At 37.8% G+C, this 20,856-nt stretch overlaps 1 protein-coding gene across 1 annotated transcript in view; it reads left to right on the forward strand.

The window, feature by feature from the left end:
* LOC150082396 (splicing factor U2AF 50 kDa subunit-like) overlaps positions 1 to 20,856 on the forward strand; it is a 282,501-nt gene that overhangs the window by 125,709 nt on the left and 135,936 nt on the right. Inside the window, exons 5-6 of the mRNA XM_090380538.1 lie at positions 4,425 to 4,541; positions 15,011 to 15,136. Coding sequence (XP_090236664.1) covers positions 4,425 to 4,541; positions 15,011 to 15,136 — 243 coding nt within the window. The remainder of the gene's footprint in view (positions 1 to 4,424; positions 4,542 to 15,010; positions 15,137 to 20,856) is intronic.

A 20,856-nucleotide genomic window follows, 5' to 3' on the forward strand; every position in this document is an offset into this window, starting at 1 on the left:
ACATCAGCACCTACAACCACCCTTTGTCTTCTGCCACTCAGCCATTCCTTTAACCTTTGCACTAATTTGACCCTAATGCTGCACTTCTCCAATTTGTACAGCAGTCTTTCCCTTAAGAAATCCATACCGCCAAGATGGTCTTGCAATACAGTAAACCCCCGCTATTTGCGGTATCTGTATTCGCGGTCGCTGATTTAATATAAAATGAAACCTAAAAAAATGTGAATTTTAAAGCACCGTGAACATTTTCCGCCATAAAAAAACATGGGCATGGCTAAAATTATCTTTCCCGGTCAAAACAGTGCTCAGTGGGTGGGGGAGAGGGGTGACAAAATTGCGAGCATGGATGTTTCTCTCTAATCCTTGTTCAATATGTGTTATGCTCTTGTCATGGAAGGTTTCGTCGTTTGCTTTTAATTTATATGCTTATAAATTGAATAAGTTTATCAATTTATAAATTTATATGCTACAAAAGTGATAAATCTACCATTTTGCAATGTAAAACAGACTTTTTCGAGTGTGTTAATGGAAGAAAGTGACTTTATTGTGGACAAGTTCTTTCTAACCTGTACAAAAATATGGCTACGAATAACAAGGAAAATGTGAAAAGATCAAATAAGGTGATGACATTAGTGAATAAAATTGAGTTATTAGATAAAATTTCTAATGGTGAAAGTGGCAAAACATTATAAAATCAATGAGTCAATGACACGATCAATCAAGAAATCGGAAGAAAAAATCCGACGTAGTGTCCGTGAAAACGCGCTAATTGCTTCAAAAATTTGCTCTGTAACTCGTGATGTTAAATTAGAATAAATGGAAAAAGCTTTAAATCTGTGGATAGAAGACCGAACTCAAAATAAAATTCCGTTAAGTTCACTCATCATTTGTGAAAAGGCAAAACTCCTTTATCAACACTTTAGCAAAACTGGTGATAGCACTGGCGGGATAAGTTTTTTAGCTAGCAAAGGCGCTGGTTTGAAAGATTTGTTTGAAATTTCTAATAAATATTACATTTAATATTAAATTGTTTCTTCTTTTCATTTCGATGCCATATGCTTGCATTTCACTATGTACTGTCTATGTACATAGTCATATCATGAAGGTACATATAATACATACATAGACAAAATTTTAGACTAGTTTTTCTTATATATTTCATACTTTGAAACGGAACCCCTTTATTACTATGGGAGCCATAACTCAGTATTCGCGTTTTCGGTATTCGCGGCATTTCTCGGGAACGTAACCCCCGCGAGTAGCGGGGGTTTACTGTACTTGTAAATTGAACCACTGAATTTGTTATTTTTCCTGGAAGTTTAGCTTTCAGGTTTGCAATTACTCACCTCATCCTTTGATCCCTTTGTAAATAGGAGAGACATTTGTGCATCTCCAATCTATAGGTACTTCTCCTGATTCTATGGATACTGTCAGCATTATGGCCAAAAGTTTGCTTACCTCTTGCTTTTTAATGTGATTAAAAATAATAAGAAAATTCTTCATGCATGAATTAGTAGATGCAAAATATTTATTCAGTTTGACTGCAGCCTTAACAGGATCATCAATAGTTATGCCATTTATATCCAGTGGGGCATTGTGGTTTGTCCCCTTCCTTCTGTTGTTAATGTAAGCAAAGAATACTTTGCTGTTTTTCTTTGCATTCTTAGCCAATGACTTGCTCATAATTTGTCTTAGCTTATTTTTACCTAACCCTTGTGGCTTGATTGCAGACTAGTTTGTATTTATATAGGTTTCTGTGTTTCCTGATAATATATAATCATACCATGCACTTTTCTTAAAAAAAATTCCTTCACTTTACCGTTGACAGTTATATTTTTAAGTAAATCTCTCGTCAGTATATTACAGTCACTGTCACTTAGTTGTTTCTTTATCTGACAATTCTTCGTTCATGAAGAGTCACTGCTGATTATCAGATCAAGAGTATTTCTTTCTCTCATTGCCCCTCTAACATGCTGGTATAGTAAACAGTCATATAGCACATCCAGAATGCCTCTGCTACTGCATGTGACGATAGCCCACATGTTCCAATTAATATCAAAAAAGTTAAAATTCCCTATTAAGAAGCTATTCTGATTTAATGGCCCATTCTATTTGTTTGTATCATTCGTTACTCATTGCGCTCATTTGGCCTATAACATACTCTGTCCTCATTTTTGTTTTCCCTGCTTTTATCACCCCAAACTTCCCAATATTACACTGCAAAAGGCAGTGTAATGTTGAGTCTAAGCCAGTGCACCCAGGTTAACTGGGTGCACTGCCTTGGATTCTTTTGTGCTTCTTAACCAAGAGGAGGGGAAAGGAGACACACAAAGATTTCCACATCCCTTGCATCTGAGTGGCCCTATTTCTAATATCCCTGCTATGGTCACATTTGATCACTTTACCAGTACTTCAGTTTCTCAGATTTACTTTTTCTACTCTTAGCATTGGTATACCTGCTATCACCCTTAATAACACTAATATAGCCCATGTTTGACCCCCGAGGAACCACAGCAACTCAACTCTTAGTAATCCCAGACACCTTGCTTTCCAGTATGCTGAATATTCCAGTAGAAGCAGCACATGTATCACTTTAACCTCTGCTGGCATGTGCTCTTAATCTATTAGTCTGTGTATCTGCCACTTTTGCCCCCAGCTATCAGGTTTCTGACCCACCTAACACTGCCTCAGTAGCATCAACAAATATTCTTGCACTCTTTTATTTAAGTGTATATCCTACCCCTGTAAAAATAGTCCCTCGGACTGTGTTGAGAAAAATGTGCTGTTTTTCTAGTATCTTATTAATTGATAAGGCTTTCATCATGTACTTTCTCCTATTATGTCTGAGGAAAATTGCAGTCACTTCATATTTAAAACTAACTTGTGATTATTTTTAAGAATTGTCCTACACCTGTTAAGTAAATCCTCAGATCTATTCATAATCAGTTGTACCAGTATGTTCAATAGTATCACCTTTTGTGCCCTTAAAAGATGACACATAATCTACAATATCATTAATGTCAGGCATGCACTTTTCCTGCTCCACCTCTCCTCTTTGCTCAGTATATTTTCCTGACAATAGAACAACTGCTACTTCATGTGGAACCAGTGCTTTTTTTTTTTTGTTTATTAATTGTATTGTCGGATGCATGTGTGGGCTCTGGCATTTAGCTGTGTAGCCGAGTGTTTGATGGATCCCACTTTTTAATGTTTTCAAGGTCATCGCTCCTGTTCTTCAAGCTCTAATATTCACCCATCAGAATGCTGAATTTGGACCTAATCTCCTCGCACTCTTTGCACTGAAAACACACCAAGTATCCCCTTTGGCTGTATCACGTCATTACAAAGGTGTACATACAACTTTGTAAATAAGCAACAAATGGTGCATTGATAAAGCTCTGATTTTTAGAACTACTAAGGATGGTTCTCTTGTTCTTTTGTGACAAATTGAAGTCTAGTGTCAAAAAGTATCATTTGTCTTCTCAGCCCAATCCATGAATGGTACTAAGTACTATAGGTTCTAATACCTTTTGTGTTTGGTGTTTTTATTAAAAAAAAATTTCATAATGTTCTTTATTTAATTGAATTCTCTGTTGTAGATGGTCGAAGTTTAAATGATCTCAATGAATTAATTTCACTTGTAATATTAATATATTTTATAAATTCTTTGTTTAGGAGTTAACATTAGGGTATAAGATAACAGCACTCTTCCTTCTCTCTCTTCTCTCTCTCTCTCTCTCTCTCTCTCTCTCTCTCTCTCTCTCTCTCTCTCTCTTCTCTCTCTCTCACTATTAGTATATATATATCCCTTTTTGCCCTTAGCTAATTGTTCTGCAGTCCTATGTACTCTTCCCAACAGGTTCAATTTTTTTCCAAAATGGGATTCCCAGAACCCTGTGCAATATTCAAGGTGTTGTCTAATTATTGTTCTAATTTGACTATGCAGTCAAATAATTACCTCTCTCTACAGACTTTATTTTATACTCTTTTCAGTTCTCATGGAATCATTAAACTTCAAGTTAGTATTAGATAGATTACAGTCATCCTCAAGTATGAAAGCTGCTTCACATAATGATATAAAGTTGGTCTTCATATCTCGAGCATTCCGAAATTCTGCCTCTGTTTGTGGGGGAAAAATTACCAAAGGTTCATTCATGTATGCATATGCATGCACATACTTGACTGTGTAATAGGGCATTCCATGAATCATTCATATTGTGTATATTCAATGCACAATATGCATTATTCAAGGAACTTTGTTATAATACCTTTGAGTACAATAGTCTAAATACTCTGAGTATCAAAAAGTGTTTTTTTTTTAATAAAAGTTCATTCAATTACTTATCTGAAAAATACTTTCACTTAATTGTTGTTTTATATACTAAAACTATTCTTTCAAATAATTGCAGCTTACTTTCTTTTAGGAGGAGATGATGGATTTCTTCAACACTCAGATGCATGCATGTGGCTTTTCACAAGCTCCAGGCAACCCAGTCCTAGCCTGCCAAATCAATCTGGATAAAAACTTTGCTTTTCTTGAGGTATGTGTGCTTCCTGTTTTGAGATTTAATGAATATTATTAGCAAGGAAGAAATCTTATATGGCATCAACCAAAAAAAAATTTTAAAAACCCTTCTGCCCCTCTAATAATTTGTGTGATCCTTCCTTAAATTTTTTCAAACTGTACATTTCTGCAACACCAGATGGAAGTTTCTTCTAAAAATAAGTTACTCTCCAGTTGAAAGCAAATTTTTTCACATCTCTGATACAACCATTCTTTTTTTAGTTTAAGTTTGTCCCATATGTGTGTGTCCTCAGAGGAAGAGTAAGGATGCCATTATCATTTAGTTTACTCAATCCATTTAAAGCCCTAAACACTTCAATCAAGTCTCCAACCAGGTGCTTATTTTCTAGATGCAGTTTGCCGAACTGAAGTCTTGCATGGTAAGAGTACTTTTTTTTTGTGCCCCTTCCTAATCTTATTGCTTGTCCCTGCACACATTTCAACAATTCTGCATTCTTCCTATTATGATGCTTGCAGTACTCAAGGTGCATATACAACAGAATAATGACTTCCTTGTTCCAGCCTAGCCGAGTGGGTAAAGTACCTGCCCGGCAACCCAAAGGTCATGGGTTCGATTCCCGCCTCGGGCTTGGATCAAAGTACTGCAAAAACCTTGGGAGGTGCAATATGGCCACAGAAGCCGATGCGCCAACAACTACCAAATCAAAAAATCCTTTCCAGCTGGTAGAATTGCTGTATGTCATTGAAAGAATCACGTGAGCTATCTAGCAGCCCATCTGCACTGCTTAAAAAACATTGACTTACATTTACCCCTAGATATTTTTCATTCCCCACTACCTTGAGTGTGGTACCACCAAATTGGTATGTTATTCTGGGATTAATGCTACCCATATGAAGTACCTTGCATATATCACTGTTAATTTCTCAGCCCACCTGCTGAATTTCTGTAGATCTTGTTGCAATAGCATTTCTTGATTATTAACATTAATGACTATATTAACCTTTGCATCATTAGCAAACTTCTACATTAAACATTAAACTTATTAATGCTCCTAAAAACCAAATAACAACAACAACATTAAACTTATGATTTCATCAATATTGTTCATAAATATCGAAAAGAATAAGGGGCTCAGCACTCAACCCCTGAGGGGTTCCACTAGTAACATTGTTAGGATTTCAATTGAAAGTGTCTGTAATTCTGTCCAGATACAATAGGAGGGAGTATGTGATGCAAACCTTGTTAATCAGTTTGGCCCTAGAGAGACTGTGCAAAGCTCATGGGATAGAATTTCTCTCAGCATGGTCTTTGCTCGTTAATAGGAACTGTTTTTACAGTGATGGACACACCTATAGCAGAAGAGACCTTGGGAGTCAGGTATACTCATATTGAGAAAAATATTGCAACCACTGACTTGCATTAAATAATTTAATTTAAAAATAAAAATACATAGGTATTGAAATAAAAGAAACAATACTGTTATGAACATAAAAGATATTAAAAGTAAATAAATAAAATCAAATAAAAGAAAAAAATATGTGGTACAGCAATTAAAAGTGATAAGAATAAATATACATGAAACAGCATTTAAAATAAATGACATACAAGGAGCTTTCAAGGTGTACAGGCCTCTTTTTGAAACATAGACTGAAGCAACAACAGCCATTCTTATACCACAGAAGTTACAACTGAGAGGTGAAAGACTTGTGGAATTTGCAGAATCTCAAGGACTATCAGTAATGAACACTTTTTTCAAGAAAAGGGTGAACAGAAAGTGGACATGGAAGAGTCCAAATGGATTAACAACTAATGAAATCGACTTCATCCTCACTAACAGAAGATATATTGTGAATGATGTTACCATCCTGAATAAGGTAAATGTTGGAAGTGATCACAGAATGGTAAGATGTACACTTGATATAGATGTAGGAAAGGAAAGGAAAAAACTGACTCAAGTAAATAATACAAAGGTCTTTGAGATAACAGAGGAGGAGAAAGAACAAGTTTGAGCTTCTGCAGACTGCTCAGGACCAAGCTATCGATGAGGAATACTACAACTTTCTGAAAGTGATAAAGCCCAAGAAACCTATAGGGAAAAAGAAATCCAAAGAAGAAAAAATTAGTCAAGAAACACTTGTCATGATGAACTGAAGATGACAAATGAAGACAACAAAAATACTGACAGGGAGAAAATTGAGTATACTGATTTATGCAAAGCCATTAGAAAGAGACTCAGAGAGGACATAAGAAGATTTAACACAAGAAAAGTAGAACAAACATTAAGGGAAAACAAAGGATTTAAATCAGCAGCCATGAGCAGTAATACAGAAAGACAAATGATACTGAAACTGAAGAATAGCGATGGTGTACTTATAAACAGCAGAGAAGGCATAATTCAAATAGCAGAAGACTACTATAGAGAATTATACAAGGAGCAAGGGAATGATGCTAGCAGTGGGGAAGATGGATTGCAAAGTAGCAACACATACGACATACCCGATATTCTTCCTGATGAGGTAGAACATGCATTGAAGAAAATGAAGAATCAGAAAGCCCTGGGGGAAGATGAAGTTACTGTAGAGTTGTTAAAATTGGGAGGAAGAGACATAACACAAAAACTGGCAAGGCTCTTCACAAAGTGCATTAGAAAAGGTGTGATGCATAAGCAGTGGAATAATGCAATCATAGTTTTGCTGCACAAGAAAGGAGATAAATCAGAAATTGGAAATTATAGACCAATTAGCTTGTTATCCCACATCTACAAGTTGTTCACAAGGGTCATTACTAACAGATTAGAAAGAATACTTGATGAGAATCAACCGAAAGAGCAAGCTGGCTTTAGGACAGGATTCTCAACTATAGATCACATTCACGTAATATCACAGCTAGTGGAGAAAGCAAATGAATATAAAACACCATTATGCCTGGCATTTGTGGATTATGAAAAGGCATTTGACTCCATACGGCATAAGGCAATGTTTCGGGCACTGGAAAGACAAGGCATAGATACCCCATATATTATGATTTTGAAGAAAATATACAAGAGTGCTACCTCCTTTATTAGACTAGACAAAGAAAGTACGAAATTTAAAATCGAGAAAGGAGGTTCGACAAGGAGACACAATATCTCCGAAGCTGTTTATTGCTGCCCTTGAGGAAGCTTTCAGAAGATTGGACTGGTCGCAGAAAGGAGTCTATGTGAACGGAGAATACCTAAACCATTTACGATTTGCAGATGACATTGTGGTCATAAGCAATGATCCCAAAGAATTAGAGGAAAATCTTAATCAGTTATGCACAGTTAGTAAGGATTTTGGACTAAAGATGAATATGGCTAAAACAAAAGTAATGATGAACAAGTATGCCACAGAAAGGGAAATAATGATTGAAGGAGCAGTAATTGAAAAGGTGGAGTCATATACTTATGTGGGACAAGTTATTAGCGTAATAATGATAAATGGCTGGAAGTCAAGAGAAGAATAAATTTTGGATGGATAGCATTCAGGAAATATAGTCACATACTGAAGAGCAATATCCCAGTTTGTCTGAAATGTAAAATAATGAACCAATGTATACTCCCCACCATGACTTATGGAAGTGAAACTTGGGCACTCACCAAAAGAATGGAAGAGAAGCTGAGAACTACACAACGAAGAATGGAACGAATTATATTAGGAATCAGACTGTTAGATAAGAAGAGAAACACATGGATTAGGCAGCAAACTCAAGTAAAGGACATTCTTATCAAAACTAAAGAACTAAATGGTCTTGGGTAGGACACATAGCTCGAAGACATGATGACAGATGGACTAACAAAATAACAGAATGGTACCCAAGAGGAGCTAGAAGAAAACCTGGAAGACAAAGGCGGAGATGGATAGATGAAATTCGTGAGTTTTTGGGTAGTAAATGGATGGCCAGTGCTCAAATTAGAAGGAACAGGAAAGTTGCTGGAGAGGCCTTCATCCTGCAGTGGATTGAAAATGGCTGATGATGATGATACAACAATATATATTGGCCGCCGTAGCCTAGTGGTCAGGCGCGTGGGTGCATAAGTACACATGCCTTGAGTGACCTGAGTTCAAGCCCGTGAATCCTGAATACGGTGCTGTTTCTTGTATTCTGTGTATCTTGTAAACTCCTCTGACCGTTTGGTCATTCCGGAGTATAAACAGAAAATTTTTTAATTATAATATGTGCATCAAGCCTGGTGGACAAAAAAAAACAGGAAAGAAAGGAAGAGGGAGTGGTCTAATATAGGTCAACGTTCCTGAACCATTCAATCATCATTCCCTGAATTCAGTACATGCCAACTAGTCGTTTGATTATCTACCAGCCATCTCTCATCACTATGCAGAATAGTTGCTCCATAACAGGATGCATGAATTATAATTAATAATGGGACCCCAACAGCTATGTGGAGGGCCTTTAACCATGAGAGATGGCATACATTATGAGCCATATCCAATATTTTTATGTTTGTCCAAGAGTAAAGATTACAGTGCTACTTGATCCAATAATGCTTTATGACAGCAAAACTGTTAAAATCAGCCGAGAAAATTGAACAGGATCTGGAAAGGTTCGAAATACCTGTCCAGCTGAGCCTTAAACTTATTCAGGCAACAACCTCCATGACAATGGATGGAAGTCTGTTCCACCAACCAACCACCCGCTGGGAAGGCAAATTTCCTCACGTCTATCCTACATTTGTCTTTCCTCAATTTGAATTTATGCCCTCTCAGGTGATTATTCTGAGCTAGAGGAAGAATCCCATCAGCATTGAGCATGCTCAAACCATTCAAGGCTTTATACACCTCTATCAGATCACCTTGCTGGTGCCTAGTCCCCAGACACTGTAATTTGCAAAACTTAAGCCTTTCTTCGTAAGAGCACCCCTTTGTTCCATTCACTAATCTTGTTGCCCTTCTCTGTACTCGTTCCAGCATCTCTACATCCTTCTTGAAATGAGGCCTCCAGACCTGTATACAGTACTCAAGGTGTGGCCTGACCATTGCCTTATACAAGGAAATAATCACCTCCCTATCCCTGCTAGAAAAATTCCTGTATATCATTAATAAGACACCAGGAGCTACTTTTGCAGCCCGTCTGCACTGCTCAGAGATCTTCGTATCTGGCTGCACAATTTCATTTTCATTCTCTACCACTGTCAGTGTAGTATCACAGAGTTGATACATTGCTCTGGGGTTGCTGTTTCCCATATGTAGTACTTTATATTTGTCAATGTTAAACTTCATTTGCCACCTCTCTCAACCATCTGCTCAACCTTTCCAGATTCTGTTGCAGCAGCATAGCATCAGTAGCGTCCTTAACAACCCTGCCAACCTTTGTATCGTCTGCAAACTTGGACATTAAGCTTGATATACCATCATCAATATTATTTATAAATACAGAAAACAACAATGGACCCAACACTGAACCCTGAGGGACTCCACTAATAACATTAGTCCACGATGAGCAGTGTCCATTAATTACCACTCTCTGTCTTCTGCCACTCAACCATCCCTTTATCCATAGCGACAATTTGCCACCAATGCCACACTGCTCCAATTTGTGCAGCAGTCTTCCGTGTGCAACAGTATCAAAAGCCTTTCTAAGATCCAAATATATATCAAAGTTAATCCCTGCATCCAATCCTTTTGTGACTACATCATAGTATCCAATCAAATTGGTCAGGCAAGACCTTCCCTTAACAAAACCATGCTGTGTCTGAGCTATAACTGAATTCTTGTCAAGATGATCCTGCAGTGCTTCTTTAACCAGTGCTTCCATTAATTTTCCTGTTAAACTCACAGGTCTATAATTACTTGTGTCAGCCTTTGATCCTCTGTGAATTGGGGTTACATTTGCACATCTCCAGTCTGTGGGTACCTCCCCTGAGTCGAAGGAAGCTCTCATAATTATGGCTAATGGATTGCTTACTTCCTTTGCTGCCTCCTTTAATATAACTGGATAGATCCCATCCACCCCAGGTGCCTTTCTTGTATTTATCTTCAACAATTTCTCCTCCACTTTACTCTTAATTATTACAATATCATCTAGCTCACTGCCAGTGTTTACTTCATCTATGGCATTCCCCTTCCTGAATAACTCCTCATGTGTGAATGTAGATGCAAAATATTGATTTAGTTTGTTAGCTACCTGAGCAGGATCATCAACATCGATATCAAGTGGATATCGATGTTGATGATCTCGATCTTGATATCGATAGTTGAACCATCGATATCAAGTGGACCAATCTGATTCATCCCCTTCCTTCTAGAGTTTACATAAGTAAATAACTCCTTGCTGTTTTTCTTTGCATCCCTTGCCAAATATTTCTCGTAATCTGCCTTCGCCTGCCTAACCTCCTTTGTAACTTGGTTACAGATCAACTTATATCTATCATAGGCTTCTGTGTCACATGTTAATTTATATGTATCCCATGCATTTTTCTTCTCTGCCATATGTCTCATTAGTTCAAATCATCATCCGTTTAGGCCTGAACCTTGAACAATATTTCTTAGTTGTTATGTAAAGCCTAGTAGCTTTCAAGATACGTTCTTTGAATTCTTCCCATTTTGAGTTTGCTGTTGGTAACATCATCAGTTGGTCCCACTGTATAGAATTTAAATACTGTCTCAGACCATCGTAGTCGCATTTACGAAAGCAATAACTCTTCCCTTTACTCCTCATGGTAGTTACCTCCTTGAGTAAATACCACTTCAGCACACTGTGATCACTGCCACCTAGTGGTTCATTTATCTGCAGATTCTTGATGCATGAAGAATCACTACTGATAATCAAATCAAGAGTATTGCTCCCTCTAGTTGCCTCCCGAACATGCTGATGTAGAAAACAATCATCCAATAAATCCACAAAAGCCTTGCTAGTGTGTGAGTGACCAACCCACAAATTCCAGTCATATCTGGGAAATTAAAATTCCCCATTATAAGACTCTCTGATTTACTGGCCCACTCTATTTCCCTATACAATTTCTTATACTCATCAGAGTCATTAAGCCTATAGCAAACTCCTACTCTCAATTTTGATCTCCCAATGCTTATGTCATACCAAACTGACTCAGCACTGCACTGTCCAGTGATGTCGACTGGCTTCACTTCCTTGGATTTTATGTGTGTCTTAACTAATAGCATAACCCCTCCTCTCTTCCTATCCTGTCTATCCTTTCTGTAGACATTGTACTCCCCAAATTCCAGTTATGCATTACTTATATCTGTATGACACCACGTCTCTGATATCCCAATAATATCCGCCTTTGACGGTTTAAGCAATACCTCAAATTCATCAAATTTATTTACCAAACTCCTAGCATTGGTGTACACGCAAGTATACGTGCACCTGTTCTTTTTCATAGCTACCCTAACACAACCCATATGTTTACTTGTACCCCAATAACTCCCAGCAGACTCTGAAATATCCTGCATCTTATTTTCCAAGCTGCTGCTCATTCCAATAGAAGCAGTGCAAGAATCACTTTCACCTCTGCCAGTGGCTACTGTTAATCTATTAGTCCTTGTATCCCCGCAATCTATATACTATACTAAGCTAACGCTATCTAGTACGGTGTATAACGTATTGTATAACAATGGCTGCAAGTTCGAACGGTAAATCTACGGACACTAATTATTAATTAACTTCCAAAATCTCGCTCTCTAAATTCAGAATAAATTAAGTATCGTGACTAGGAATATAAGGCTACTCTAGAAAATAAATTAATATGCCAATTTAATTCAATAAAACAGCAAAAGTTTAAAAAAAAGTCTTCTCTATTTCCGGAGCCATAAAAACTTCGCCTGCACAAAGCTACTTTAGCTTATAGCAGATTTCCTCCTGTAAGATGTCAAGGAAATGTCACCCTGAAATTACATTTTGTGATGAATTTAATGTTTTATGTGGTATTACAGTGATTAATATCTCCAGGCGCCTCCGTGGGCAGGAGCGGTAGTGCGTAGCACATGCTTCTTGATTATACCGGTGTTCGAGTCCATGACCACCAAATACGGAGGATGCAGAAAGGTCAGGGAATGACCGCTGAATATCCCCAGCCCGGATAAAGGGTGAGGGTTGGCATCAGGAAAGGCATCTGGCCACAAAAATTTCATATGAAAACAATAAAAATGCTGCCCCATATATAATGGGAAAAGGCGAGGACAAAAAAAAAAAAAAAAAAAACAGTAATTAATATCTTCCCCCCCCCCTCCAAATAGAAGTTGCTTGGCAGAGCTGTTCTGATTGCAATTTGTTTTTTGTTCCAATTAAGAGCTTTTCAGAATGAAGCTTCTGAACTGATTTAAGGGAACTTAACAATTTTTCTAACCTTTATATATATATATATATAAAATTTTATTAATATTAAATTAAATTAAGTATGCATAAATGGATGTAAAAGTTACACCAGGTGCCAGTAACTATAAGGGTGAGGAAAGTAGAAAAATCAGAGTAGTAGATTAGTGAAAATTGAAAGAATGTTAATGTCCTAGAGGTTATGATGAAATAAGTAAATTATGGGCTGAATTGCCAAATCAGTATAAAATGGGGAGACTGTAAAGTAAAATTAGTACAACAAAATACTAATAAAATGCAAATAAAAATAAAATGAAAATGGTATAGCTGTCATCAGATATGGGGGAGGGAACAATTTAAGTAAATGGTCTAATATAGGTAATGCAGAAATGCTTGATCTGATGTCGGCTGAAATAAATATTGGTACACAATGAGGTATTTCATCAGGGCACTACACCTGACCGTGTATCAGGAACTGCATTTCTATACTTGTCCATAGTGGTAGAAGAAAAGTGAAAGGCCAAAAAGGAATAAAATGAAATTAGCACTTTCTAATACAGTATGGACAAGGTATTCCCAATGCAGTGTAATTTATTTAGGTAAAAATAAGTATTGAGTTGGGATAAAAATGGTTAATATCAATATTTAATATAAATATGTGGAATTTAGTGTAGGATTTAATTTTGTATAGATAAGAAATCAATGTATTTTAAAAATAGATTTGGAACAAGCAAATGGTATAAGGGTGAGGTATTAAATTGAGGATGGAGAAGGGAAAAGGAGTATTTTAAATAAATAGACAAAAAATAGCAATAGAAGTAGGATAGTAGGAACGTTCGTTTCACCCTCATATTACATTTGTAATAAATGAATGTATTGATAAGAAATCAATGTATTTTAAAAGTAGATTTGGAACAAACAGATCGTATATTAAATTGAGGAAGAGAATACTCCTTTTCCCTTCCCCATCCTCAATTTAATACCTTATACCATTTGCTTGTTCCAAATCTATTTTCAGAGACGTGGTGTCATACAGATATAAGTAATGCAGAACTGGAATTTGGGGAGTACAACGTCTACAGAAAGGATAGACAGGATAGGAAGGGAGGAGGGGTTATGCTATTAGTTAAGAAACACTTAAAATCCAAGCAAGTGAAGCCAGTCGACATTGCTGGACAGTGCAGTGCTGAGTCAGTTTGGTGTGACATAAGCATTGGAAGATCAAAATTGAGAGTAGGAGTGTGTTATAGACCTAATGACTCTGATGAGTATAATAAGGAACTGTACAGGGAAATAGAGTGGGCCAATAAATCAGAGAGTCTTATAATGGGGGATTTTAATTTCCCAGATATTGACTAGAATTTGTGGGTTGGTCACTCACACACTAGCAAGGCTTTTGTAGATTTATTGGATGATTGTTTTCTACATTATGTTCGGGAGGCAACTAGAGGGAGTAATACTCTTGATCTGATTATCAGTAGTGATTCTTCATGCGTTAAGAATCTGCAGATAAAGGAACCACTAGGTGGCAGTGATCACAGTGTGCTGAAGTGGGATTTACTCAAAGAGGTAACTACCATCAGGGGTAAAGGGAAGGGTTTTTGCTTTCGTACTTATTCTAATAGAAGTTGTGCAAGAATCACCTTCACCTCTGCCTGCGGCTACTGTGAAACTATTAGTCCTTGTATCCCCCCCAAGCTAGCAGTTTTCCGACCCACCTAACACTGCCTCGATAGCATCAGCAAATATTCTTGCACCTTTTCTATTTAAGTGTATCCCATCCCTGTAGAAGCAGTCTCTCCTGTTAACAAGTACAGACCAGGCTGAAAACAATTCTATACCTTGAACCTTGCACAATCTTTCCAGGACCGGATTGATTGACAAGGCTCATCATATACTCCCTTCTATCGTGTCTGGGCAGAATTGCAGACAAAAGTAAGAGGGAATCACCACGAAAGAGAAGAACGATGATATCCAGCTCGGGATCCTGGGTGTGCCAAGCCCATACTCACCACATGTGAGCCTCTGGGGTTATAGTGTATGCATAAATTTGTATTTGTAGAGGTTACACAACTAGAGGATGTAAGTTTTAATTTAAGAACTATCATGTATTTTAACAGTTCTCCTGCTGCAAACTATAGCTTTTGAAGTTGCATTTTTATTTTTCTTAAAATCTACAGTTCAGATCCATTGATGAAACAACACAGGCTATGGCATTTGATGGTATTAACTTTAAGGGACAAAGCTTGAAAATTAGACGTCCACATGACTACCAGCCAATGCCTGGAATGTCAGAAACTCCAAATGTTACTGTTCCAGGTTAGTATTTTCATGAATTTTGCTAATAAATTAAAATAAATTATAAATAATATAAATTTAATTTAATTTAAAATTTATATTTTAGTAAATTTTTTATTTTTTATAAACAACATGAATTGAAAATTTTATCACGTTTTATTTATTTAGTTCTATTGATTTAGTTTTGCTTTTCATTTTCAGTGAATTTAGCCATCATTATTATTATCATCACCACTGCCACCACCATAACCATTTCTGGGTATATACGTATATATGTTTTAGCATTAGCATTAGCAAGGGCACAGGATGCAAGAAAGCAAGCTTATATAGCATCAGCCAAAAAAAAACCAAAAAAAAACCCCTTATTTCATCCATCCACTCACTCTAAATGTTTGTCAAGTTCTGCCTTAAATCTGTTTAAGCTATCGACTTCTACAACAACAGATGGAAGTTTGTACCACCTGCTGGCTAAAAACAAACTTCTGCACATCTATCCTATAACCGTCTTTCCACAATTTGAATTTATGCCCCCTCAGGCAAATATTCTGAGCAAGAGGAAGAATCCCATCCGCATTGAGCATGCTCAAACCATTCAAGGCTTTATACACCTCAATCAGATCACCTCGCAGGTGCCTAGTCTCCAGACACTGTAACCTGCAAAACTTAAGCCTTTCTTCGTAAGAGCAACCATTATTCCATTCACTAATCTTGTTGCCCTTGTCTGTACTCATTCCAACGGTTCTACATCCTTCTTAAAATGAGGTCTCCAGAACTGTATACAGTACTCAAGGTGTGGCCTGACAATTGCCTTATACAAGGGGATAATCACCTTAACCCTTCTACAAAAATTCCTATATATCATCGACAATACACCATGAGCTACTCTTACAGCCCATCTGCACTGCTCAGAAAACTTCATATCTGCCTGCACCACCACCCCCAGGTCCCTTTCATTCTCTACCACTGTCAGTGTAGTACCACAGAGTTGATACGTTGCTCTGGGGTTGCTGTTTCCCATATGTAGTACTTTACATTTGTCAATGTTAAACTTCATTTGCCACCTCTCAGCCCATCTGCTCGACTTTTCTAGATCCTGTTGCAGCAGTGTACTGTTATTAGGCCTCCGTAGCCGAGTGGGCAGGAGCGGGAGTGAGTAGCACACGCTCTTTGAGTAGACCGGGGTTCAAGCCCCTGACTGCTGAATACGGTCGATCTGCCAACCCGCACTGGACCAGCGTGACAGATTATGGTCCATTTCCCTCAGCATGAATTGTTGAGGAGGCTTCCATCCTGCAGTGGGTTGATAATGGCTGCACTTTACTTTTACTTTTTACTGTTATTAGTGTCATTAACAACCCTGCCAACGTTCGTATTGTCTGCAAACTTGGACATTAAGCCTGATATACCATCATCAGTATCATTTATAGATCAGAAAATAACAATAGACCCAACACTGAACCCTGAGCGACTCCACTAATAAAATTTGTCCACGAAGAGCAGTGTCCATTGATTACCTCTCTCTGTCTTCTCCCCCTCAACCATCCCTTTATCCATAGCAGCAATTTGCCTCCAGTGCCACACTGCTTCAATTTGTGCAGTAGTCTTCCACGTGCAACAGTATCAAAAGCTTTTCTAAGATCCAAATATATAATATCAAAGTTATTCTTTGCATCCAGTTCCTTTGTGACATCATAGTATCCAATCAAATTAGTTAGACAAGACTTCCGCTTAACAAACCCATGCTGTGTCCAAGCTATAACTGAAGTCTTATCTAGATGATCCTGCAATGCTTCTTTAACCAGTGCCTCCATTAATTTCCCTGGAATAGAATTTAAACTAACAGGACTGTAATTGCCTGTCTCCCCTTTGATCCTCCTTTGTGGATTAGGGTCATATTTGCACATCTCCAGTCCATGGGTTCCTCCCCTGAGTCCAGGGAAGCTCTCATAATTATGGGAAAGGAGGTTTTCTTACTTCCTGTGCCACCTCCTTTAATATAACTGGATAGATTCCATCCATCCCAGGTGCCTTTCTTGTGTTTATCTTCAACAATTTCTCCTCCACTTCACTCTCAGTTATTATTATTATTATTTTTTTTTTATGTGAACCCCAAACACGAGAGGTATTAGAACCTATAGTACTTAGTACTGTGCTTGGGTTGGAGGTTGAGAAGACGAAAGAAGATATTTGTTGACATTGCACTTGAACTTCTGTAGATTGTAATTTTCAGGAAATACGTATGAAGGAAGGTTGTTCCAGAAAACGGCAGTTGAATGAATAAATGAGGAAGATGAAAAGTTGGTTCTGTATGTTTGAAGTTGGACAGTAAATGGATGTTGGCTGGTGGTGGCACGTGTTCGGACTGTTTTGAAAGAGAGAGCGGGAATTATAGAAGCCACTTCAGAAGAACAGTGCCCATGGAAGTATCTGTAGAAGAGGCATGCAGCAGAAACAGTACGTCTGTGAGAAAGCGAGTGGAGACACTCTGTTAGAGACGAATCATTAATTAAGCTAACTGCCCTCTTCTGAATGGAATCAAGAAGCCTGAGAGAGGTTTTGGGGGCACCACCCCAAATGTGGGAACAATATTCCATGGCGGGGTGGATTTGCGATTTATACAGAGTAAGCAGCTGTTTGGAAGAAAAGTAACGCCGAGAGAGAAAGAGAAAACCAAGTTTTTTAGATGCAGAGCAAGCAATATTTGTAATGTTCTTGTGCCAAGAGAGATTAGAAGTCGGGGTAATCCCCAAAAGAGATATATCATTTTGCCTAGAAATCGGAGTGTCACTAAAGATAAGCATAGGAGCAGAAGAATCCTTTTTGTGAGATATAAGACATTTTCGAGAAGTTAAAGCTGATTGAACAGGACAAGGTTTCTCAAAATGGAAAGTGGAATGCAATGTGCTATCATCGGCAAAACTATGGATAGGATTTCCAGTCGATGGAAAAAGGTCATTAATATACAAGAGGAAAAGAGTAGGGGAAAGAACTGAACCTTGACGCACACCGGCATTAGTGGAGAAGTTAGAAGACAGAGAGCCATCTACCATCACCCTCAGTGAGCGATCAGAGAGAAAACTGGATAACCAATTACTAAAAACAGTTGGCAAACCATAAGATGGAAGCTTGTTTAGAAGACCTTTATGCCAAACATGATCAAAAGCCTTTGAGATGTCAAGAGCAACTACTTGTGTTTCACCGAACCTATCCATTCAATTAGTCCATAAATGGGTAACATAAGCCAGAATATCACCAGTGGATCAACATTGACGGAATCCATATTGGTGATCGTTTGATCAGACGAAGGTTTCTAGGTAGTTTAAGAGTTGGGGGTTAATTGATTTCTCCATTACTTTAGAAAGAGTAGAAGTAATTGCAATGGGACGATAATTGGATGGGAGGGATTTTTCACCCTTTTTAGGAACTGGCTGGATATGAGCAAATTTTCAACAGAAGGAAAAACACCTTTGGAATAAGAAAGTGAAAAAACGCGGCAAAGAATAGGAGTAAGTTCAGGAGCACAGGTTTTGAGAACAAGTAGAGAAATACCATCAGGACCTGGAGCTTTCTTAGCATCAAGATTCATCAAAATCCTTCTGATATCCTTTTGACGGAAGACCACAGGAAGCATTGAATGGAGTGCGTGTTGGGAATGGTGGGAGGTGTTTTACCAAGATCATTAATACATGAGCTGGAAGAAAAATGGGATGCTAGCAGGTCAGCTTTATCCTTGGCTGAAGTGACAACAGAACCATCTGGTTTGGACAGGGAGCAGAGATGGGCAAAAGTTGCGGCCAATAGCTTTGGCAAGAGAGCAGAATGCTCAGCTACCATTAGGGCAAGAAGCAAGTTTTCTACTCGTAGCCTGTTCAAACTCTAGTTTGGACTGATTAATAAGTGCTTTACAATTGTTGCGAACTTTGGTGTAGGCAGAAAATGAAACTGAAGAATTGGAAACAAGCCAATTACGATATGCAACATTCTTCTCTTGAACAGCCTTAGCACATTTATTGGAAAACCAAGGTTTAGATAAAGGACGAGATTTTAAAGTTGAGTGTGGGATAAAGGATTCCATTCCTGCAAGAATAATTTCACTGACACAATCTGAGCAAAGGTTGACATCAGAAGTTTTGAAACATTAATCCAAACAAGGAAAAGAAGAAAAGAAGTCTCACAGGTCATCCCATTTTGCATTCTTGTAATGCCGAACAACACGAGGTTGGGAATAGCCATGAGATAAAGGTTCCATTGGAGAAGAGACAGTCACCAAGTTGTGATCTGAAGTGCGTAATGGACCTCTCACTTCGACCGTGTACTTAGAAGGGTTGTTTCTGTGAAAAAGATCAAGCGTATTGGCTGTATGATTAGGATTTTCCGGTATTCTTGTAGGTAAATGAACAATATGTGCTAGGTCATTAGTAATTGCAAAAGCCTCAGCATCATGACCAGCTGGGTGTGTGTGAGACTAGAAAAAAAAATGAAATCAGCTGGAGTTGTGAATGTTAAAATCACCAAGGAAAATTACCTCACTCCTAGGAAAGTTGGACTGGAGAAAGTCAAGTTGCAAAGAGAAGAAGTCAAAGAGCTCCAAGTGATTAGTGGAGTTGAGAGAATGATAGAGACGACAGATGAATTTGACACAATGAGGTAGAGAGATTTTAAGCCAGAGAAGATCAAAGAAAGGAGATTCCAAATTGCGAAGTCTCTGACAGGGAATATCAGAACAGACATAGGCACAAGTACCACCTTTGAGGTGAAAGGAATCATACAGCGAATAATTTGGGCATCTGAGATGAGCAGTAGTTGAATCAACCGATAACTGAGATTCTGTCAGAAAAAGTACATGGGATTTGGCAGACTGCAAGTGGAAATGGACATCGTTGAGATTAGAATTGAGACCATGTATATTTGTGAGTGGAAATCTGCTGTACACCAATGGAAACAGTGAAAGGAGTAAAGGTGGAGTTGGGTTTCTGGTCCATAAAGATATTAAAAACAACATATTGGAATTCAAAAGTACATCACCAAGAGTGTCAAGACTAATACTCAACATTTCTAAGAGATACAAGCTAAAGATTATAATGATTTATGCACCAACATCGAGCCATGATGATTGAGGAGGTTGAAGAAATGTACACCGAAATTGAGAGTCTTCTAGATGAGCCGAAAACCCACTACACTATTATTATGGGAGACTTCAATGCTAAGGTTGGAAAAAGACAAAACAGTGCAGAAAGAGAAACTATAGGAAATTTTGGAATTGGTGAAAGAAATGAAAGAGGTGAAAGACTTGTGGAATTTGCAGAATCTCAAGGACTGTCAGTAATGAACACTTTTTTCAAGAAAAAGGTGAACAGAAAGTGGATATGGAAGAGTCCAAATGGATTAACTACTAATGAAATCGACTTCATCCTCACTAACAGAAGATATATTGTGAATGATGTTACCGTCCTGAATAAGGTAAATGTTGGAAGTGATCACAGAATGGTAAGATGTACACTTGATATAGATGTAGGAAAGGAAAGGAAAAAACTGACTCGAGTAAATAATACAAAGGTCTTTGAGATAACAGAAGAGGAGAAAAAGCAGTATGTACTGGAACTTAAGAACAAGTATGAGCTTCTGCAGACTGCTGAGGACCAAGATATCGACGAGGAATATTACAACTTTTTGAAAGTGATAAAGCCAAAGAAACCTATAGGGAAAAAGAAATCCAAAGAAGAAAAAA

Source organism: Mastigoproctus giganteus, chromosome 8, assembly GCF_048544385.1.
Source record: "Mastigoproctus giganteus isolate SK-2022 chromosome 8, ASM4854438v1, whole genome shotgun sequence".
Taxonomy (NCBI): Eukaryota; Metazoa; Arthropoda; class Arachnida; order Uropygi; family Thelyphonidae; genus Mastigoproctus; species Mastigoproctus giganteus.